The 25142-nt window shown below is 40.4% G+C and overlaps 1 protein-coding gene across 2 annotated transcripts; it reads right to left on the minus strand.

Moving 5' to 3' along the window:
- Window positions 1-1440: 1440 nt before the first annotated feature.
- On the minus strand, window positions 1441-25142 carry fign (fidgetin). 2 transcript variants are annotated; one of them, XM_085765361.1, is made up of 3 exons: window positions 24799-25142; window positions 23734-23768; window positions 1441-3880 (listed from the first exon to the last, which is right to left on the minus strand). In XM_085765361.1, exons 1-3 carry the CDS (start codon window positions 25020-25022, stop codon window positions 1647-1649), a joined length of 2493 nt encoding a protein of 830 aa, XP_085621487.1. In that variant the 5' UTR covers window positions 25023-25142; the 3' UTR covers window positions 1441-1646. The 2 variants fall into 2 exon arrangements, with proteins under 2 accessions (XP_085621487.1, XP_085621488.1); XM_085765362.1 differs by lacking the exon at window positions 23734-23768 and having other exon boundaries at window positions 24799-24995.

Consider the following 25142-nt stretch of genomic DNA (forward strand, 5'->3'; position numbering starts at 1 on the left):
AAATGCAGGTCCAACAGTTCATATATGAATGTAATAAGCTCCAAATATGTATTTGATGAAGATTGCAAATACTTTTACATGCATATTATTTGTGATTTTTTTTTACTATTTGTGTGTGCATCGGAAATATGTTTATGAATCTTATATTTTTACTTATATATGGAATGAAACATTTGTGTGCGTTGAAAATGTATTTGTGTTTTGAATCACATATATATAAATCCCCAAATACATTTGTGAATCTTCTTTTGTGCATTTATTAATTTCTGTGTGCATTTATTCATTATGAGACTGTTCTAGCTCCATAAAGACTATCTAGAGGCTTGCGTTGAGCAGTCACCACTAGTGAAGTCTGCAGCCATAGTGATTTAAAATGTAAAACCTGCTAGCTAACCAATGTCGCCAGTAGACCTACTGAATATATACATGTTGAAGTGTTTCCCATTGATTAGTAATTGGAGGAGTGGCAGAGCCGTGTCCCTACCAGTGTTGAAACCAAACCTACGCCCTTGGTTTGATTCTTTTCAAAGGCAAATCTATAATCATACTATACTACAGCTTTCTGTTTCAAACCAATTCAAATGTAAAGGATTCCCCCAAAATGACTTTTTGTGTTTTGTGTATTGTCTTGTACCAGAATTACTCTCATACATTCATTGTAGGAACCTTCTTGTTTCTTTTTGAATGTTTTGAGGTATTATACAGCCTTACATGGTTTTTGATGATGGGATTTCAATGCAAGCCAAATGCTCTTGTACTGTGTAGTGCTTTGACACAAGCTTATGAGGTACGATACATGTAATTATCACTTTCCTGAGTTTTCAAATAGAGAACATCTAAAGATTTTTTTTTTTACATTTATATGCGAAACACTGTGAATTACTACTGTAACAATATTTTAACAGCAATTACATAGTAATTTATTGTTTAAATTGAAATCCCATTGTAAATGTTATTTGTTTTTTTTTTGTAATTTCATTGATAGTGGAGTAGCTAGTAAAGCCGACCAAATTGACCTTCAGTTTGCCAGAAAACAAATTACGTAATTCCAGCAAGCAAGTTCAGCATCAGTGTTATTGTAATTAAATGAATTACACATACATAAAAATGTGTAAGGTAATGGAGCACAACTGAAAATATGCCAATAAATTCAATTTACTGCAAATTAACCACAACTGTTCACAGAGACCACAAACCCAACACAGCTGTAGAACACTGTTCAAATGGAAAAGCAAGTTTTTTTTGTCTCATTGTAAAGCTTCTTTTTTATATATATATTAGCACATGTCACCAATGAAGATTATGAGGCAAAATAACAAAAGACAAACTTAAACTTAAAAAACTTAAACAGCACCACCTCAGGCACTTGATAGCAACTAAATCTCAGGATCAGCAGAATAATATATATAGACAGTAACAAGTATACAAAAAGAGGGGGCATCTTCTACAAGTTGTTTGAGCTTTTGTGAATACATGGATTCAGCTATGAAATCATTTAATTAATGTGTGATGTTAGACTGTCTTCTGTCTTACAAGAACAATCCCTTAGCTGTGTTGCCATTGTTTGTTAGATTTCTTGTTCACTGGAGGGCCAAATCATATTTGTACTTAATGAGTTTGAAGAAATTGTGTTTGATGGCTCTGGTTCATTGACTACAACCAAACATTTTATTCCACTCGGTGTACATGTCAAGTTCTTTTTGTGATATGCTAGGCTGAAATTTGCAGAACACATTGTCAAAGTCTTGGTAGGAGACCGGTCTCATCTGGCTAGGATGGATACTCGACAAGTCAGTACCAGGAATGCCATGAAGAGGACCTACTACAGCCTCTTGACACAGCTGGGCCACATCTAGTCCAGAAAAACCCTCTGTCCTCTGAACCAGCAGCGACATCTCTTTGTCACTGAGACAGTAGTTGTTCTGCGAGAGCAGTTGGCTGATTATCTGGTGTCGTGCTGTCCCATCAGGCAAGGGGATGAGCAGTCGCTTGGTAAAGTACCTCCGTAGGGACTCTGGGATCTCTTCAGGCTTATTGGTGGAGCAGACCACGAGGACATGGTCCTCAGCAGAGGTCAGAATACTGTCAAGCTGCATGAGGAGCTCAGCCTTGAGGCGATTCACTGGGCTCTCCTCGCTGAGCTGGGCCGACAACAGCAGGTCCACTTCACTGATGAACACCACTGTCGGCTGGCGACACCTGGCCACCAGGAAAGAAGCCTGGATGATCTTGTCACCCTCCCCCAGCCACTTGGTAACCAGACTTGAACTGCTTAGTCGCAAGAAGGCTGCCCCCAGTTGGCTGGCCATGCAGCGGGCCAGTAGTGTTCTACCAGTTCCCTGAGGTCCAAACAAAAGGAGGCTTCGAGGTAATGTGGCAAGTCCACTAAACATGTCTGGCCGTAAAATGGGCCATAGTATCTCCTCTTTAATGGCTGCTTTGGCCATCTCCAGACCTGCAATGTCACTCCAGTCCACTGGAGGGCCCTGCTGAAGGATTTCTGTGGTCACCATCTCTACCAAGTTGGAATCACTGTTCTTCAGTTGCTCCTCCGCAGCATGGATGGACGAGGTAGCCGTACCAAGGTCGGGCCCTGTTAGGGAGTGGGAGAGGTGCTGTCTGTGCTCTTCAGTCTGCTCATTCATGATGGGAGATCCAAACTTGCTGAAGGGCTCAGTTCTGAGATCACCCACAGAGCTTTTGGTTGATCCATAGGATGGAGGAGTTAGTGCTCTGCCGGAGTGCATGCTAAATTTTCTTTGCTGATCAGAAGACATTGGCTGTTTGGTTGGCTTAAATGCTAAGGACGAAGCCTCAGCATTTCTCTCGAATCCATTGCCCCTGTTCGAGTCTGAGACGCCGCTGTCTGTTATTCTGTACATCGGGCTCTGTGAGGAGCGCTGTTGGGTGTAGTTGAAATTACCATAGCTAGAGTCCATATCTCCATGTCCACTCATGTAGAAAGCTTTTCGTTTTAATGAGTTGGATGTGCTGCCATTCAAAGGTGTTGGTGCAATTGGTGTATGATTATGGGACTGGTAGGTGTAGCCGGGCAGTGTGGAGGGAGGGATTGGTGTAGGAGCTGCAATACCAGACGGCAGATAAGCAGAAGGAGGGGGTGCTCCCCCTGGGCTATAACCGGGGCCAACAGCAGTCTGAGAAGGATACCCTGTTGGAGGATAATTGTAGTTGGGAAGGTTTGGAGACCCGGTGTTGTAGCTTGGCACTAAGGCAGGGGGAGGCGGTGGGGGTGGCGGTTGTAAGAGTCCAGCACTGTGCAAAGGAGATGGGTGTGGGGAGGGGAGGGCTGGGGTATTCTGGCTACTGTAGCTAGAATGTAGGTAGGAGGCGTTGTAGCTGGCAGTATATTCCTGAGAGGGGAGGCCCGTGTGGAGAGTAGTGGCTGTGTGGCTCCCACAGTTACTGCTGGAAAAGCTAGGCTCAGACAAGCTGCTGGCCACCCCCGGGGAGCTGCCTATGCTAGCCGACACATCTGTAGGGGGTAGGGCAGCTGTCATTCCAGCTTTGCTCACAGATATAACATCTGGAGCACAGTTCATTGGGTAAATCCCCTCCTGCCAGGACTCATTCTCTGACTTTCGTCCATTCATGAGTCCAGTGGTGCTATCAGAGTAGGAACACAGCAGGGCCCTTTCATTTGGGCCCTCTAGGATCCCAGAGTACTTCTCTGCATATTTCTTTAACAGATTGGAGGCAGTCAGTGCAGAGATGTCATCGTTTGCCCACGCATACTGGTACGTTCGCTGTAAGTGCCCCCGGTAGGCTTCTACTTTGTGTGCTGGCGAGCGGGTAGTGGATGAGATGTCAAAGTGTTGCTCTGCCCATTGTGTGTGCTCTGGGGTCCACTGCATCTTTAGACCTAGATATACCGCATAAGGGAGAAATTTGTCAAAACAAGCATAAACAAATAGCTCATAATCATTCAAATACACACACATACATACAAACATATAATGTAATATTTTTTAATTTTATAGTGATTACATGGTTAATAATTCAAATGCAGATAAATGAACCATTATGCAATAATTTCTTATTTTTTTCTCATTGAAGAAAGAAAAGAAAGGAAATTATAAAGAAAAAGGAAGAAGAAAACAGAAAACATTTAAATACAAATTGTACCATAATGTCTGCATATCTCCTAAAAGACAGACAGACAACACTAACTGAACACACATCATGGTCAGGATGTGGATGTGGGATCTAACACCTGGTTAGCGCGGTATAATCCACCCAACACAGAGCAGAATGACACCGACATTGCGGGTCAGTCTATAATCCAACTCTCATCTGAGGCATTCTGAGACAGTTTCAAATCTGCTTGGAGGAGAGCAGCAAAGCAATCTTCCTTGGCAGCGCTCTGTTGCTTTCATCACACAAACCCCACAGCCCAGCATGAATTACATCCACATCCAGTCTGCCTACTGCTTCCTAGTCCACAGAGTGAGGGAGGAGGGAAAAAAGCATGCTTCACTTGTCTTTTTCGCTGCAGCCTCTCTATATGGCCTCAAGGGTGTGAATGACATAAATAATCGAGTGAAATCCTAAAGTCAATCTGCAAATAAAAGTTTTTATACACGCTGTCGTCTTTTGCTCTGTTTGGGATTATCAGAGGATGTACTATACCCCCAAAGAATGTAGACTATTAGAGAGATTATGGCTCAAAACAATCAGAGATAGTGTGTGGAGCGTCACACATCTTACATCTACACTAATCTCACCAAAAGCTACAAGATGATATGAGAGCAGATGTATTAAACTGAGCCTTCCCTGGCTGTTATGATGGTCCTTGCCTTTGCTAAGCACTGCTATACTTTAAATTTCATTTTTTTCAGTAGGTTGGGTCCAGATCACAAGATTTAGGCAACAAACAGTGACGGTCTAGAGCTGGAGCAGATTCCCCTCAGACTCCCTCCCAGCTACTTCCCCACCCGCTGCACCAGACACCAGGAGCTAATTAGCAGGATGATGCTGCACTAATTGTGTTAATTTACATGGTTTTAGTCAAAGAGATCTATGCTATGGCTCACATGGTTGTCAACTATCCAAGCTAATGATTAAGAAAAAGGGAAAAAAAGCTTTGAGGCAAAAAGCCAGGGCAGACAAATATGGTAGCCATACTGTGCTGGAGGAGAAAGGCTCATTAACCTACAGAAAACAAAGCATGAAAACAGTCCTATTATCCCAGTAAAAAAATCCTATTATCACAGTACAATGTCGGCAACTGCGTTTAGAGTTACATCTTTCATGTAAATGAAAACCTTTTTTAATTTGAAATCTGGAAGAAGAAAATGTAGGAGTTGACATTCTTGAAAATATCAAAGCTAAGTCTCACTGACTAATGCTCCACATTCACAAGTATTAGTCACCCACTATGTTCTAGGTCAGCAGCTGTTTTCTTAGGTGTGTAGGTGGGTGCAATGCAAAAGCAGAGGTTTTAAGTGGAAAATGATTTTTCCAGGAGAGCCTTAAACTCCCCGCCCATCCACCCCTGTTACATTAAAATACCTCTTCACTTACTGTTGAATATGACAATTTTCCACATTATCCATGGGGAAAAAATCTGATCTTTAAAACAAACAAACTCTATTTGGGCAACAGAGACTAGCAGTGCATTGTCTGTCAGGTATTCACAGCATTTACTGACATTGCAGTGCAGGTATCCGGATAATGGTTTTTGTAAAATCATTGAGTAGAGTTCATTAACACTCAAGGCACATTTTGTCAATAACAAAATTGCACACAGCTTATTGAGTGAGATTCCTCTATTACTGTTAATCCTCTCTGAACAATGTGCCACTTTGGACAATCAAAGAAGTGCTACTTGCAAAGTGTACTTGAGATTTCTGAGCACTAGGTATTTCATACAATAGAACCCATTCAAGATGATTATCTACATACAGTACACTGCTAAAAACTGGCGAGTATGGTCTGAGAAAGACCATACTCTTTCTGTGTGAGGATTTCTATTCATACAGCATTTACTGCCATAGAGAAGTGCAGGGATTAAATGAATTTTGAACCACAGTAAATTAACAAAAACAAAATGGTTTTACTTACAGTAGTAATAACATAATCAATCAACATTTTTTTTGTTGCTGTGTTTAGGGATTAAATGATTTAGTACATCAACCAGATTTCTCTTAAGAAGTTAAAGAACACAGACTATTTGGAACATCAGACTTAAAATAGTTTGGTTTTAACAAAGGTTACAGGGTTGATAGTAAATGCATCCATGTGGCACATTAGCATAATGATCTTTTGGGTTTTACAATAAAACACTGTCCTTTATTCCACCTGCATAGAAATTCAAATACAACATCCATAGGTTCCTTTGTCTTTCTGTGAAATGGTACAATTACAGAGCGCTCTATTAGTGGAATGTTTTCAGATAGCCTTGGGGCTCAAGCTTGAATTCCTCACATCAGCCACCAACAAATAAGGCCTTTGTTAGACTCCTCTGTTGTTTGTCCATTCATAGGTCTGTATAATCCTCTATGGTAAATTTAAGACGATCATCATAAGAAAATTTGTTTGTTTTTTTAGTCCAAAATGTGCATCTCCAATCTGCACCATTCCACTGTTAAATGTGAGATCCTGCACAAAAAGTCTATGGGATCATCGCTGTCATTAAAAGTGACGAATCATGTCATATATTTTTTCATTCAATCTACAACCTCACACTCATTAAAAGAAGAGAAGACCAGGTGGAGCTGCGATGCGTTTGACATGTGACGCCATGGTGTTATACCGCGCTATGGTGTTTAATTTCTGGTTCAGTGATCATCATCGATGAAACAGAGATGCTGACCTTTTTGGGAACTATTAATCTGGTAGCCTAGGCCGTTTTTAAGCAAACAAGAGTGGGCCTCCATTCTGTCCATCCAATTTCCCAGTGCGTAAATTGGACCGCCGCTTGCACAATTCTCTATTCATTACTGTGCTGCTGAAAGGAAGCACAGAGGTGGCAGAGCAGTTTTCTTTTCCTTTTTCTGTGTATGTGCGTGTGTAAGGGGGAGAGAGAGAGAGAGAGAGAGGGAGAGAGAGCAAAATGCCTTCCAGGATGATTCCCAAGCATAGAGCTGGACGTTCCTTCCTCCTTTTTTTTTGGTTTGGGGGAGGGGAAGGTGAGAGGGTTGAGGGAGAAGGGGGGGGGGAGTGAAAGCTGTCGTAATTGAAACGTGGCCTAATCAGACTCATTACCATTTTTACCAATTTGCACCACCAAAGATGCCTATTAGGTAACTGTGTTTAATAAGCCACTCTTTAGAAAACTAACTGTAATGAGCTCTTTAAAGTCAGACTTGAGCGTGATTATGCACTGGAAGTGTTTTGCAAAGCCAAAGCAGACTGGTACATTTAGTCATGTACAATGTCATAATTAAGCTGCACAAACTCTGCACTTCACTCCACACAATGGTCCCAGCTGAGGCAGTAGACATGCTGAAAAGTATTTATAATTACTGATCATTACAACCCTGGGATTTTCATCGCCGGACGTAAACATAATTATGTGAGCTTTTGCTTTTATTCTGCGCACACAGACCACTCTACTTGACAAGCGTGCAAATATTGCAGACAGACAGTAATTATGTTTATAAATAAAAACAAGCTCATATTCATATTCAAATTCACTGGAGATATTCTAAGTAGGGGTGGAGCAAAACATCCTAATACAATGTGAAATGGTAATCGGTATGGCTACGGAGTCTCATTCATCTCACATATCAAGTTAAGACTATTTAAACTCAATTTAGAGCTCCATGTGGCAGTAATTCCAATCTTTAGACGGCAGGGTGCCATTTAACCCCTCATTTAGAAAAGATATGCCTTCCTCAGTCACTGTCTTTTCCAGGGCTACTGCCCATACATTTCCCATTCTGACCAACCATGGCAGCAAATTACCTCATGTCTCCACACTATCAAAGTCCACAGTCCCAGTGGATTCTATACTAATCCGAATATAAAGAGTGGAAAATGACTGTACAAGCTCACACTTACACTGTGTTTACTGTAGTTAACCTGCCAGTCAGGCAGACAGCTTCCCATGACAGAACGTCTCTTTGTAATAACAATAATGCAGAGGGAGCTAGATTCTGCAGTTCAGTGCAACTGAGCAGTTCTCATCTTGCAAACGCGTCTGGAAAAATATTTCTAAGCAGAATAATTCATATAAAACTGAGTGACAAGAACTTGTATAAAGTATAATTATAAAACTATAGAAGCATTGGATAAAATATGATGAAGTCTTGAGTGAAAACTCAGATGCGTTTGGGGCACGTGTGTCTCGCGTGTGTATATAATAATATAAGGGTATTTGCTAATACTATGTGTGGGGAGATGTTGTGAAACTGTATCTCTGTTTCTAAATATCTGTGTAATCGGATTTGTGAAGGTGTGCGAGTATCTTTAAATGTGTAAAAGGAGCTGTTAATGTGTGCGAAAATCTCTATGATTTGAAAATATATCTATGCACAAAAAACATAGCATGTGTTTTCATTATGAGTGAAACTAGTAGTAGAGCATGTAGCTTCAAGAGCTGGACATGCAATTTTTTTCACTTCCACTTTGTGTATGCCTCTCAATTGTCAGTGTTTTTGCCTGTGACCTTTGCTATACTCCAGCCATGCCTGAGATCTGCAAATGTGTGTGGCAATCTGTCGTTTCTGAGGTTTTTCCCTTAGTGCTGTCTCACAGGCTCAACCTGCCAGGCTGTGCACCATTCACCTCACATTTTGGCTCAGTAGCTAATAAGCGTACCATACCATACATACCATCCGGCAGAAGAGCAGAAGAAGCACACAGTGATTTTAATTGTGATGTTGCCGTGCAGTAGAAGTTGGGATCTGTGGTTTTACCGCAGCAAGACACTCTCGGTACATGTTCTGGCCTGAAACCTGTAGGTTGTACAACTTGTGAGTGCAGATATTCTGACACATCTTGACAGGTAGTCAAGAGTCTGATGTAGTCACTGAAAGCATTGTGCATCTTTACAGATTTATTTTTTTTGTTCACCTGCCAGACCCTTCAGGGGAAGGGAAATACATTACAGGTTATCTGCCAAGTTCCCGCCTCTTTCTACAAGAGCTCTGACCAATCACTGTAGCCAGTGCAGCTACGTCATACGTCTCCGGCTTCCTACCCACAAACTCTGCCCAGTGTGGTCTTTACAAACGTTTGACCAAAATGGAGACGACACTCCTCAGTTCTCCTACTCTTCTACTTGAAGTTATGAGTTAAATTAAAATACAGTTTCACATATACATACAACCCAGGGGCAAAAAACAAGATGTTAAAAAACGCACAACAAAGATACAGTAGCAGTTGATCACAAGTCATAAAGACATTTAACACAATAACTACTAATAATATAAAATTGATAATTGTTTTGACGACTTCAGAGCAACCAGACAGTGGGTTTAATTGGACTAGTATTAAAAGTGTCCAGATATTATCATACAGAATTGAGACAGGTGGTCTTTGCAGTTGTTCTGCAGTTCTATAGCTGACTGAAAGAAATCAGTTTGCCAGTTTAATGATATTGAAAAAAGTATTAAAGTCCACCAGCCTTCTCTGAAGCTGCAAATATACTGTATATCATGGTGGCAGGATAGAGGCCGACTGGCATAAAGGCTTTACCTCCTGAATAGAAATTTGAATCCTCATTATATAATACCTGTTTTATCTGCAGCTGCAGTAAATGCACTCTTGCAGCTTAAATTGTGTCTTGTGTTTGTGTTAAACTTAAGATGGTGGTAAGGGGGGGGGGGGTTAGTCTAAAAACTCCCCAAAACTGTTGGTTTACAGAGCAGCACATTATTCTCACAGTAACTGAAAGAGTTTGTAACAGAATAAAAAATCTTTTCTGGCACAGAGCTGTTGATGATTTGAATAATTCATCTGAAATGTGATGAGAAGATGTAAATGCTCCCACTCAGAAGTCATGTCATCATTTTCCTGTACAAATGCCCACTTTGGATCTGTCTTTAAAAGAGGTTTTTATAAAACCTATGACTGTTGGAGAGTCTCTGTGTAAATGTTTTGCTATTCAAATTATGATTGAAAAAAAATAAAGTACTGGGCAGTGGGGACCATGGTTGAGGATGAGGATGAGGATGATTGAGGAGGAAGCTGAAGCTGACATATTCCTTTAAAGGGACAACGAGGAGTTTCTATTTGGTTATAAAAAAAGTCTCACGTTAATGTGGATGAATCTACGCTACCCACACTTGTTAATGGCTCCATTTTCGATAAATATATATCGTTTTGTCTCTATCGTTATTTTGTTATTATTAGTGGTGGTGGAAATGCTGGTCGAGCCGACCAGCGTTTCCTTCCAGTACTTTCGGTTTCGCGGACGCTCATGAGAATAACGCAGCCAAATCGCCGTTTATGGTCGGAACTACGGCGGTAACTGAACCTCTTTGAACCTCTGACTTTAATTATTGATGAATGAAAACATGAGTCTGTCTTGCGCCGGTCGAAGAATTCTACGGTGCGTGCGGAGGCTCATAAATGTAGTGTGAAAAACACTTCGCTTTTCCAAGACTCCTCGTTGTCCCTTTAATGTGATGAAGCTGCAAATGGCAGCTGAATAGTCCTCAACAAATAAAAATGCAATCCTGTTTTTTAAAATCAGCTTTGTGTAGTTAAATAGTTACAGCTTCAGTGGAAATTAATGGGATTGGGTTTTTTGCATGTGTGGCTGTTTTTTTTCTATTTGAAAACAACAAGATCATTTCTTGCATGACAACCACATCCTCAATGTAACAGAATAAACGCATTAGTATATTCCTTGTTTTAGGTCATAAATATGACACCATATGCTATTCAGTAAACTCACTCACTTAACTCCACTGATTCTTACTGAATAGGCACAGATTTTGAAAACTTCAATTTTACAGCATAATACATTATTTGCTGCATATCCTGGATATTCTCAAGTCCTCTGGGTCTTTGGTCTGAGCTAATGGTAAACTATATTGGCTAGAGGGGAACATGTATTTCTCATTTTTCCCTGTAATACCGTAAATCGTGAGGTTGAGAGATTCTCTGAGCTGTCATTTCTCTGTCTCAGTGATGCTCATTAAACCATGACTCTTCAGGCCAAGAGGCCCCTGAGGCTACGTCTTCCATTACTACAATAAGTATAGCCAAATCCACACACATGCTAAACGAACAGCACTCAAACACACAAGTAGAACTTGTACACTGGATAAAACTAAGGCAATTATAGGAGGCAGGCTATGTGGTGCTCTGTAGTGCATAATACTGATGAATACTCAAATGGGCTGTTAGTTAAAAGAACTCAGTAGTTGAACTCAAGCACTTGGTGAAACTTGTTTAACCGTAGAGCACATGTACAGTCGAGGCAGCGATTTCTTGAGCCTCTATGAACTTGTCTCTCAAGGGATCACTTACACACCTCAAAAGAGAAGTCGAGGCAGGTTGTGACCTTGCAACATGAAGGCTCATTGACTAAAAGCTACTCACTAACATCTTCAATCCCCAAAGTCCTGGGGAGGAAAACGCCAATCAAATAGGAACATGCTATTGGTGGTGGAGGAAAAAAAGTAAAATGAATGTTTTTGTTGGATTTTTATCACATTGTGACTATTGCTGTAGTGGTGCCAGCAACAAGTCATCTGATTTACAAAGCAACAGGCCAAGCCCCATTGGAAATTAAAGGATTATCTTGTTCACTGGTCCGATCCACAACTGTGATTACTACACACTTAGACTTTACAGCTGTGTTAACCTGGAAGGAAATCACACTGTAAAGAAAGCTCATTGTTCACAGTGGGATCGAGGCACAAATCAGGCTGAAAATGAAAATGGTTTGTTTTTTGTCAAACATCTCCATCATCATCCTGTAGCTTTAGCAAGTCTCTAAACTTTAAACTACAGCTAACAAACTGCCAACTGCTGCATAATCAAGAAGCACATCTACTCTTTCTACAGGTGCTAAACAGAAATATATGGAGTAAAAAGTATTTTCATATTAAGAGTCTGAAAAGAGTATTTGAGATTCTTTTTCCTCTTTGGCAGAAATATCACAAATAACACAACACAGCTAGCACATCCTCTTTCACTGAGTGAAGATAACACCTGGTTTGTTTTGATTTTCTTAAAATCATTCCCCTGCTTTCCTGCAGAAATGAATGCAAATGCACTTGTGGTGTTCAAAAGAAAAAATTGTTTTGCTTACACAAAGAAACCCTGGGCCGTCTGAGGTTTTATTTATTGTTACCTGCACATTAAAGTGATTAAAAGTTTAAATTGAACTTTAATTGAAAATACCCGAGTGAAAAGAAAAGGATGTCTGCCTGTGACTGCTGCTAGCTTTTCGTTGAAGCATTCTGAAGCATTCTGTGGTATCGACTGCAAGTCTCAAAGAAGGTCACTTCTCCAACACAGGCCAGACAAAAGGTGAAATGAGACAACTGAAGCAATCTTAGGTCAATATGAAATAGAAATCTCTCAGCTATACTGTAATAAAGTTACTGAAGTGAAGTAGTGAAGCCATAAAGGGGAACTTTTACAAGGAAAGAGCTGTCTAGAAGATTGGTTCGCCCACTGGCAAACAGTGGCTTCTGAGAGCTAAGGTGGCATGGTCAGTACAGTAGCATGGAGCTGAATTACAGCATCCGCTTTTAAAAGCATGTCTGGTTTTTCCAAGGAATTCAGTTTATCTTATTATGTATGTAACAAAATTATTGCTGTATAAACGTTTGCCAAAAATTATAACAAGTCTGAATTGTGTTACAGCTCTACATTTTCCCTGAAGCAGCCTTTAAGTGGTGGGATGAGGATGTCATATGAAGGTATCCTCTACCTGCTGAGATTATATTTCTAATTCCAACATGTTATCGCAACAAAATGTGATGAGTATGATTGAGTTAAAAATACAAATGCCACAAGATAAGATAGACTATCTTAATATATTGGATCTTTTTATTATTATGCCTTTTCCTGAATGGAGAGAAATGATACCATGAAAAAAAGAGCTGTGAACTCTAAATGCATTCAGCAGTGTGAAGTCAGCGTTCATCCTGGCAGCACTCAGTGATCATATGTGTATGTAAGTATTTCATAAATCAAAGAAAGCCCTAGAGCTACACTTATGTCCATATATATACAGTTATATGAGATCATATGCAGAAACACAACACCTGTTGGCTGATGTACAGATAAACCAAGTGAATCTGTGTGTGTGTCTTTGATGAGTGCAGCGCATCTTGTCAAACCAGCAGCTCAGATGTGCAATGGATTTTTTTATTCTATTTTTTTTTTTTTTACGGCTTGTGCATTAGTGGTTGATGTCATTTCTGTAAGAAGCCTCTGCACAGTAAACAATCACTTGACTGTTACATGAACCATCTATGAGCTTTCATTGTTTTTCTTTCGGTTTTATGCGTCTCTGAGAAACAGTAAAAGCACAAGAAAATGTTACGTCTTGTCAAAAGTGATAAACCCTAATTGTATGTTCCTGACCCTAATGATTATTATGGGATGGTGTGGATCCATAATGTAGTATGATTTAGATAATGTGAAATCATTCGGCCTTGATGAAAAATTATTGAAAAGCAAATGTGTATAAACATATACGTTTTATATAATAATAGTTTTCATACCATAATAATGAAATGATGTTTACATAGTTTTTACTGTGTGGCTGTGTCTATGTTATGATAATGCCCACTTAAACTATGGAATTCAAGGACATTCATCCTCTCAACAATGTAGCAGAAAACTTGTAAACTTCAAAAACACAAAGTGAAACATGGTAACAGGGTCAACGCAGTAACATGGTCAAACGCTATAGTGTACTCTGCGGCTCCATGGCTTTTCTAAATCAGCCAATCAAAAGCAGGAGAGTTGGTCCATACTAATTATTGTAAATTTAGACCTAACAAAATAGCAAAACTATGAATTATAATTTCTCTCTGTATGAATGCATAAATGACTCCAACTTAAACTGACATTTATCTATATCAAGACTGTAACCCAGCAACACTGTCATCATCTCAGAAGTGTAATTTGTATAAATGGCAGAAATGAATGAGAACTGTCAGCATCTATTGAAAGCAACTTAAGCGCAGTGTGAGGCAGGTGGATGAGAGCGTGGCAGCCTTCAAAGAGTTCACTACTTTGACAGAAATTAGGCAAGAAAGCAAGAATTACTGTGCCATGAAAATTATTCGAGAGCATTCATTAATAGATTATGAAATGAAGGGAAGAAAAAAAGGTTAATCTGTGGCACAAAGCAATTGTGAAAAATAAATGAGATAATTAATAGAAATTGATAGGCATTTCTAATATTTCTATTTTCCTTTTGTTCAACTAGCTCCTTTTCCGGCTGTCATGAATCCAATCCTGGGTTCAGTTTGGAGGAAAGATGTAAATTTCTGCTCCACAAAGAATTAAAAAAAAGGTGTGCATGAGTTTTACTTACTTGCTTGCCTCACAAATAACAAATAACACACATAAATAGACGCAAAACACATCCCACCTTTCATTATGTCGACCCCAATATGCAGCTTGTTTATGCCGTTTAAAGTAATGATTGTTCTATATTGTGCTGCATTTGCATGCTCAGAGTTCAACCAATTAAAAGCTAATTAATTAGACACAATTCTATTAAGAAACAAATCCCACTCATCAATATACACAACCTGAGGTCACCCATTGCTCAAATGTGAATTGGCTCTTTGCACCACATGAACTAGAGAATAGCACAATAGCACTATTGGAGCTCACAATAAGCAGTTTGGCACGGATATATTCGATGGAGCATGAACTCATCAGTGCTGATAGATTTTATTTCCCTGGATAGAAAGCAGGACCACGAGGCATCGCTGGGACATACAGCTTTCCCTCACAACCAAAGCGCACATTGTCAAAGCATACCCAACTGCGCACACACATACTGTACTCCAGCTGTAATTGTAAAATACCGATCAACTCTTCAATGCTTTGGCACCACCAAGGTATCTGAATTAGAGGTGGATCACATGGTGCAACAAAAGTCTGTTTCAAGCTCTGTTGTCAGGAGGTGACTGTACTCCTCACTCCCACATCTCACAAAAAACAAAAGAACTATCAATTGCAAAAACAAAGCAAACAAATAAATCAATATAATAGTTTTTTTTCCCCCTGATGGTAAAATCTGCATCTGAGGTTATATTGCGTCCCTCTGATTGTAAGTTTGCATTTAGCTCTGATTGGTGACCTTTCATTGCACCCTACCCAGCTATTGACCCCTTATAAGTTTTCCAAGTAATATCTGCCTAAATGAGGTGTACTAATGCCATTCTTCTTTTTTGTGTGTGTTCTTGTTATGCTTTATTGTTTTTATGAGTCACTGTGCCTGCCTTTCTTTCAGCGAACCCCCTTTTACCTTTGTTTTATGGCCAATATAGTACGAAAACTGAGATGCGGAAACAGCCGCTAGAACAATGGTGGTGCTACCATTCAGGTCACATTTTGTAATATTCAAATACTGAGAAATGTTTCCTTATTAAATTGTCCAAATTCAACACAGTTAGCACAATTTAGAATTTCAGTCAAGAAAACATAATACTTTTTTCACATTTGATATGAGATTGATATAAGGCAAACAACAGCAGTGGGCTTAGGGACCTCATAGTCTATGATGAAATCCTTATGAAAGGCTTACTGTACACTGGTTGAATGTCTATGTGCCTGTCTATGTATTGAGTGCTTAAAAGAGGAAAGTAGGCAAATAGCCTGTTGGCTGGAATATGCCATAAAAAAAATCTACTCCACAGTTTTTGCCTCTCTTACAGGTTATGTGCATACTGTTAGCAAATCTGCCCCCGGCTAGTGCGAGTTCCCTTGATGAATTCTGAACGGCCGACATCGAACAGTCTAAGTACACTAGTCCACTTTGTACAAGGCAATTCGTACAGCCTCGCTCATTTGGGTATGCATGAAATAACAATATCCTACTGGGAGCATTCTGAGTTTCAAACACTTGGGGTCAACTACATGAGCAGATTCCACATGTGCAGCCCGTGGCCACTGAGGTCTGGAATCTACCTCCCTCCTGGCTGGGTGACGTTGCATGTTCTATTTCCAGACCGAAGGTTGAAGTGAGGCTGCAGGGAGTGTAACACTGACCCACATGACCTGTGGCCTAGAAAAGCTGCCTGAAGCTCTGCACACTAAAAAACTCCTCACTCCTTTTGCTACGGCCTTTCAAAGGCAAACAAAACCTTTGCGCATAGCCTGTGTCTTTTCATGCCAAATGATTTGCATCCTTTTTATTCACATCTTTGACTTGTCAATGTATTCCATGCTGTTGTGGAGCCTGATGCTCCCTCTCTGAAGTCTCAAGTGGGAAGAATGAAAGGAGGCCGAACAGGCAAAACTGCTTTACTTTCAGGCCCAGTGTCTACAGGCCACATGTCTCCAGTCATCTGTCACTAGTTTACATACATACTATGACACTTCCTCTCTCTGTGGGAACCCGTTGTCACTACTTGGACGCCAGCACAGGCTGACTGGGTGCTAGATGGGTCTCCCCCAGGTACCTCTAGGGAGCCACATTAGGCCTATTGACAGACTGACAGGAACATACAGACACACACAGACAGCAACACACACACACACACACACACACACACACACAGTCCATCCTTTGCCCAAACGCTCACTCCTCACTCCTACAGTACGCCAGCTCACATGCTCCCAAGGCATGGCACACTTTGCATAAAGCAGTGACTTTGCTCTACATCATTTTTTTTTCCAGACACAAAATTATTTTTCACCCCTCTAGCCTCTCCATGCTACATGGAAGTTTTGAAATGAATAATGGAAACAACAGAGCCGAAGACTCATGGGATCCATTTAAAGATGTGGGAGAGGCGATGCAGTCAGGGTTTGGACTGCAGAAACATCACGCTCTGAGTAAATGAATCTACTATTGTTCTGCACTGTATAGAGGTGCTGCTATAAACTGTGTGCAAGCCTATTAATGCCAACAATGACATATTAACACATTTTCCTTTAAATCAGGAGCGTAAAAATATAACAATGAAATCATCTGTGGGCAAACTGACTCAAACAAAAACTTGAAATTGTTTGGCGCCATGCGGATATAATACTGCTGTAGATTGCACAGTGGAGTCGTACCTGTTTAAACAGGTCATCAACTTTTGTTTATTGGACACAACATCCTTGGCAACGCAAACGCACAACAAAAAACCTTTCGTTTCGGTATTTCCACCTTCCCTCCCGAGATACTTAGAGTGCAAGTGAGCGAGTGAGCGGGGCAGTCCACTCTAGCAGCTATTTCAGACCACGCAAAGTCAACACGACTCCCTGAGGTGAATTCCTGATAATGAACACAAAAGAAGTGTCAGCCCTCATAAAGCTCCATGATGATGCTGAACTCTTGAGTGCTCATTTCTTTACACTTATTTTTTCTGACTTAAATTAATCTAATTCCGTGTAGACTCGAAGAGGGATTGTCAAATAGGCCACACGCCGGCCAAGACTTCCAGTAACTATTCACTTACATCATGCAACCAAGACTCAGGATGAATGAAAAAAAAAGAGAAAGAATGTTTTATAGCAAGTTTTATATATATATATATATATAAAAAGACATGCTTTGTACTGTCATTCATCAAAAGACTAATATTTTCTTATTAATTCATATGTAATTATGCAGCTAATCAGTCACATGTTCACCCTCATTGCTCACACACACCTTGAGGTAAACAAAGGCTATTTGTGGTTTATGCAGCTGGCTAACACAACACTGCCTCTCCCCAAATATACAGTCGTCCTGCCTCCCTCCTGCTCAGGCTGCTGTGGCCACATCACCGTGTCACTGCAGACACCCACTGCCTTGCCGCAGCCTGACACCTTGAACCTCCATGGCAGCGTGTACTCACCCCCCCCCCCCCCCTTCCCTCCCCCCTCCTTCCCTCTGTTCATTCTCACCCCCTCGCCCCCCCCCCTCCTCTCCAACACCATCAGGCAAACCTCAACCCATCCTCTCCTCGTCCTGGCACTCAAGGCTCCCTCCGCCAGCACCTGGCACAGTGCCAACCTGTCAGCCACCCCGACGCCACCAAGGATGAATGAAGCGCTGAGAACTTTGCGAAAGCCACTGATAGCTCACATCTCGTCTGATCATCGTTTTAGCTAATTGCCTCAAATATCAATTTGAGGCAATTAGGACGGGATGTGATGAATGGGAGGATGAAAAACAGTCAAAAGATGAACTTTTATATTCAAAGCAAATCTATGCGTGCTCTTGAATTAGAATATCAAAGTTAATTTGAGCATGTATTTCAATACATGAATTATAACACTGTTATACTGTCATTACTACAATGGCAAAATAAAACGGCAATAAACCGTTACTCTTTCTTACAGTTATATATTTAACCTCTTATTAAATCTAGGGGAAGCTTCATTTTTGTATCACAGCAGTTGGATAACAGTCTTTCTGTTTTATCATAATTAAGGCATTAAACTGATCGGGTCAAGTCAGCATCATGACAAATTAGAGGAGAAAAACAGACATTTCAAATATATTACTTAGACTAAACCCATAATGAAACAGAGAAAGCCTCCAGTAGCATGGGTTTTCAGTCCACCTAGAATGGCGGCCTCGATTACCAGATTAGTCAGATGCTATTTTGTGGGAACACAAGAGGAATTTCAAAACAGCAAATACAGTTTTCTCTCTTATCCTCTTGTGAAAGGCTTGCTGCTCTCGCACAATACGAAACACACCAACAGCACGCAATAATAAAAAAAACCTTGGAAGAAGGACAGAAAAAAACACCTGTCTTCACCAAGGTTATTCAATGATAAGCAACAGCACTCAGGCACACAATGACGGCTCAAAGTGCCAGCCATTTTCAAAAGTCATGGAATTGTAGATTTTGTTATAGTCCTTGAACGTTAGATATGCACTGCCTAAGAGCAGCAGTAAATAATCTGGCCAAAGACTTAGTTTAAATATATGGAAGCAGATTTAGTCATAAGCATGTAATGTTGTATGATTTGCTGTGGACGAACAACATGTTCATTATGTTGTCTAGCTGTCAACTGCCGCTCTATTCAGATCCCCTTCGTAAGGCAATGTACCGATTATATTCTCAGCCATGAAATACTGCACAATAAATCATTTCAAGGGGAGGTAAGGAAGGCTATATTAACAAGACGAGACTTCAACTTCAACAGCCAGACAACACTCTAGGCATAGTATGTCTCTGCTGGGATGAAGACAAGAAAACCTCCTATCTTCCTGGCCACTAAAAAAAAATCCAGAATTTAGCATGTCTAATTAAAATGTAAACAGTGTAATGAGGACATCAGTGATTTAGGCAAACATCTCTTTGGCTGCCACTGGGGGTATGATAATTACAGAGGCAAATCTATGAATGCACATGAATCTCCTACAAGTCCAGATTAAAAGCCTTAGTGCTAAACCTAGTTTAGTACACCTGGGGATTGTCTATTCTAGCCAATCCCCAACAGGCTCGGAGCTGCCTTGTCTCCTTACGAGTGCAGAGACACTTCATGTGAAGGAGATGAAACAAAGCCACTGTTTCAATGTGTTGGAAATGAAGAGAACAAGGAGTTTAAGTCAACAAATGCTATACTCTGTATAAATAATGTGCCTGGCACTTATGGCCTGAATAAACCGGCAATATTACACGAGGTATGACAGTGTTTCTATTATTATCTGTCATTTAGTGACCCCTAAATTCTATAAGCACATTGTGCGTTATGGTATGGATCATAATAACAGCATACTGTAGCATATATATGGGAAAGATTAGATTCCTTTTCAAAAGGGGAAAAAAACTAATTAGAAACAGGAAGCTGCTTCTGCAAAAAATAAAAGCACAAAAATGCATGTACGTCTATCTACATACAATATGCTCACACGATTACAAAATATAGCCTTGGAAAATAAAATAAAAACACTATGCACAATAAAACTAAAGAATGATTTGAATTGCAGGCAGTGGAACAGTGAGACTAAATGTCTGCCTGGCAGCTCAACACACAGCCTCTGTTGCTTTATCCACTGAAATATGTTCAACTAAATTAAACTGTAAGTATTTTGTCTGAATTAGAAGAAAAAATAACATGGCAGGCCTGTAGCTAGGAGACATATGAAGGGTAAGTACAAGCAGCCAGTGGTAGGCACATGCATTTTAGAAAATGTCTATGCCATATGCTGTCACTCAGAGAAAAAAAACAGTCTGAGCAGACAGTCGCTGTGTCTAAATGAGATGGTAGGAAGAGGAGGAGGAGGAGGGGAGAGAAAGGGAGGATGTCAAGGATTCATGGTCCTTCATCTTTGCAGTAGAGCAAACACGTCCCTCAGTATAGCAACAGACAGCTGCCTCCACTTTCTAATGCAGTCCAACTTAGATCACTGCAAGAATTGTCAGTGCAGAGAGAAACACACAAAGATAACATAGCAAAGCTGCCATGAGGGAAACGACAGAGATGTGGATACAAGGGGGAGAGAGAGAGAGAGAGAGGGTGGGTGGGTGGGCGGGGGGCAGATGGAGAAAGAGGGGAGAGAGGGAGGCACACATGCAATACTTAGAAGAGAGATTGGAGAATTTTTTGTCCCTTTTTTTCCGCTGGAGTCTGACTCCATTGGGGACTCCCTCGCTTTCTATATGAAAAACAACAAAGACACCACTTGACATATTTGCTTAAAGGCGTCAATCCTGCACTGATCTCGTACAATATAGTCAGGAGGCTGAATGGGATTTCTTAGAGTTACTGACAAATGGATCCCTCTGTACAGATGAACATTTCATCAATTTACAACAGCCCTGCAGACATCCCAGGGGGTGTTTACACAGACTCAGCTTGAGGAACGCAGGAGCTGCCTTTAATTGTCATCATTAGTGGACGTGTATAAAGTGTCAGTCCTGCCGTTCACCACTTCCCTTGTATTAATGGTTTAAGTGATGCTGTCAATTTTAGTGATCACTGATAGTGTTACATGCCACAGAATATGGACAGAACATTTAGAGCAGCTAAATGACTTCATGCAGACACAAGGCTGAGTGACAGATTAGCTAAGCCTAAACCAGTGGCCTTGATTTAGTGACAAAAAGAAAGAAAGAATTGGGAACATAAAATATCATAAAATGGACACAAATTGTAGAAAAAAACAATGAAACACACACTGAATCTATTCTAAATCTATTTTCATGTATGTGCACATATAAATATGAGTTTCTACAGCAGCATTTGCAAAGAGGAAATAAAAAGATTAACAAAATTCAAAATTTCTTGTTTGTTTTTTTTTAATCAATCTGACAGCATATAACTGCACTAACTACATCCTGGAAAGACCACTGTCTGCACTCCATCTGTCAATATGACGTAACTAAGTGGCCTACAACAAGTACATTTCTATATGCTTATCTTACTGTGAAATAAGTGCAGGATGTACTTTACTTTATGCAACTTCTTGTTATTTACAGTCACTCTTAGTGTGAACATGTGTATCACTGTGTTAAGAGGGTGATGGAAACACGAGGGTCAACATCTGTCATCGAATTCAGCTCAGAGATTCATGTCAAGCAAACAGCTTAGATTGCTATCATAAGTGCTGTCCTATCAGAAATAAACAGAGGTGTCAAATTCGTCCCATGCACACCAGAGGGGTCCGGGGTTAAGTAAGGACCTGCAAGAAGCACCTAACTCACTGCAGGAGTTCAGACATGGAACCTTTCCAAGGGCTTGAACTGATAAATATCTGCAGGTAGTATTTAATAATAAGGATACAGTAGTTAAGATAAAAGCAAAGAAAAGGTTTGAGAATTGTACGATTTTTTTTTTTTTTTTTAAATCTGTGCAGATGCATTGTAATTTATCAAGATACATATCCTGTTTCTCCACAACTTTGACTAGAATTAGGTGGGAACATACGGCAGCAGGGACATACTGTACATGCATAAGCGTGGTTTTGAGAAGTTCACGCTTTAAGTGATGTAGCTCCAAATATAAAATGGTACATTTAAAGAGATAACACAAGCTGTCTAAGAGCTGGAGTGTAAGCAAGCTGTTTGTGACTACAGATATAGAAATATATTTTATAAAATAAGCTATTTGCCATTCTGTTCAGTGTCATATCTAAGCAACTAAAATCTAAATTATTTTGTAATAACAATACTCATCACACATGCATGGGGATGGTGGGGTGTGCGTGTGTGTGTGTGTGTTGGGAGGGGGGCTCTAAATATGAAAAACATCTAAATCTGACCAACAAATTTAATACCCACTTTACAAAAACACATTACAACCAAACACTCCAACATAATGAATGTGGTAGTGATGTACATTTTTTTTCTCCCTCACTGAGTGACAGATGCTGCAATGCTGTTATTTTTCTGAAGAGGAATAAAAACATACTTCAGCTCACTGCTGATGATGTTAATTTCCTCTCAAAGCAAAACATGCAAATGAAATGTGTGCACACAATTAAGTAAATTGTTCTATGGAAGTGGAAAAGGTTCACTTAGGACAAAGTGTTTGGAGAAAAAAAAGAGAGAACACAACTTGTTACTTCTCCTGACTTTGTGTCCATGCTCAGATCCATTTACTGGCTTGTCACACATCATTTCCACTGGAACGTGAGTAATAAATTTGTGACGCTGTCTCTGCTCACTAATTTGTGAAGATATTTGTTCAAAGCTTCACCATTGACTTGTTACAGTGTGACAAGTAAATAAAAAAATCACATGGCAGCTTTCTAAATAAGACTTAAAGCTTACATGTGTTTCTTTAAACATCATACAAGGTCTGACAGAGGAACATTAACAATAATTATATTGTTGACATAGTTATAATTAAAGCGTTCTTGTTTTGCCATTTACTTTCCAGTCATCTTTCTTATTCAGATTTACTGCTGAAAAGACATTTGTGATAAAGCCAAGATACTAAATGTTTATGTTCTATCCACTTTACATACAATCAAAAGTGGTAATAATTTAATTTTAAAAAAAAAACTTCATTTATGAGATCCTGAGTGAAAGTCCTGTCATCAATTTAAAATAAGTCACATCTTTAAAGCTGCCATAAGAATATTTTCTGTCAATATCTTTAAGACAAATTTTACATTTTGGGTGACTTGTTTTTTCTTTTGCATAACAGCAGATTACACACACACACACACACACACACACACACACACACACACACACACACACACACACACACACACACACACACACACACACACACACACACACACGCAAACTGTTTAAAAATGAGTGAGTTTAAAATTGTATCTCCATGAAAATTTGCAGCCCCTCTGGATAAATCCACACTAACACTGTCTAATTGGACAAAATATTCATATGTCCAAGTTATAATGCATGCAGATATATGAAAGCAGCGCCATGAAAGGGAGAGAAAGAGAAAGAGAGAGAGAAAAAGTTAACCTGCACATTAAGAATAAGGACCCAAACCAAACCAAGGTGCTTTGAACCAAGATGATTTCCACACCTCCACATCTCTGCACTGTGCTCATTACATTGTTGAATTAAATAAACTTTTGATATTTAAGGCATGCATACACAAAGGAAATAAAACAACAACACTGCAAAAACAGCCTCTATGTGACAAATATGAAATATAACAGTCATATCACAAATAATGGTAAAGATAATCACAAAATGGACATACCATAAAAACTGGTGCTAGTGATCATGTCTTCAAGCCTAAAAACAAGAGGAGAGGGAAAACAGTAGAATCGGAATTTTCACGAGGAGGAATTCCAAAGGTTGCTTCTCATTACAGGCACGTTTTTTTCCTCAGCTATCGGATTTCACAACTTAAAAAACACGCACGGTCCCTTGGTCTTTCCTCAGGTATTCATTTTTTTTTAAGGTCGCAAACGCACGCACGAATAAAATAGGTTTGAAGAGAAAAAGAAGACACAAAAGCACAAAAAGGAGCAACCAAAAAGAAAAGAAAAAAAAAAAGCAACACGCTTTGCAACGAAGACGCGAACGCCACACCGCCTCGGCCGGAGCCTGTCACTTCTTGCGCGAGTTGAAACAAGGGAATAGGAAGCATGTGAGAGACTAGATGACATAAAACACACATTCTTCATGCCGCCCATTAGAGGAAGAGGCTAAACCAGCGTGATGCCCCCCACCACCACCACCCCCTCCCTCTCTCTCTCTCTCCCTCTCTCTCTCTCCCTCACTCTCTCCTCCACCTCCTCCCTTTACTTTTAAAATAGATTACTTGCCAGCAGTTGTCCCACTAAGAGCGCAATGACAACCCATCTATTAACCTCCCGCCTGCGGATATCGCTGCAACTTCTATTCAGGCTGACATGCAAAAAAAAAAGAAAAAGAAAAAAAGACAAGACAAGAAAAAAAAAAAAACTTCTGGTTGTGGGGAAAGTTATTGCAGAGACTGGTTGCAGTAGTGCATATGCAGCACTCTCCTCAACGCGCCGAGGGTGAGAACACTACATTGCACTGCCTGGCTGTCTAATCCCGAAACTGCACGGTTATAGCGCAGAGCAGTGGTAAATGGAGACGACACTTTGATACGGATGAAATAAAGAATAGAAAACACGCAGGATGAGCGGCCACAGTCTGCGCTGCAGTTCACTGTGATGCGCGACACAGTCTCCTCAGAGCCTGCGAGCGAGCGAGCGAGCGTTTGCGCGTATACAGAGCTGCTCCGTTTCCGTTTTTAATTGGTAACATCACCGGCAGACAGGACGAGACTTACCTGTGTAGGTGACAGGGGGCGAGCGTCAGGGTTTCACCGTAGCATCGATCCGGTGAGTGCGCAGATGAACGGCTCGCTGACGGGTTAAGCGCGGCTGCTGCTCGTGGTTTGAAACCAATCCAAGTTAGTGAGGGGAAGACTGACCACAGCCTCTGCCATGTTGGAATTCCAAACCCTGGACAGCTGCTCCACTGACTGAAGGCAGCACGCCGCGCACTGCGCATGTTCTCTGCGGCCGGAGCCAAATTCAAAGAGAATTGGTCTTAATGAGCAGCAGTTCACAAGTAGCCTATCATGACATTATGCTGGAGGCAATTTGGTGTATTAACAGTCTAATTGCACTG

The sequence above is a fragment of the Trachurus japonicus genome, chromosome 21 (genome assembly GCF_045865225.1).
Source record: "Trachurus japonicus isolate A0001 chromosome 21, Traja_1.0".
Taxonomy (NCBI): Eukaryota; Metazoa; Chordata; class Actinopteri; order Carangiformes; family Carangidae; genus Trachurus; species Trachurus japonicus.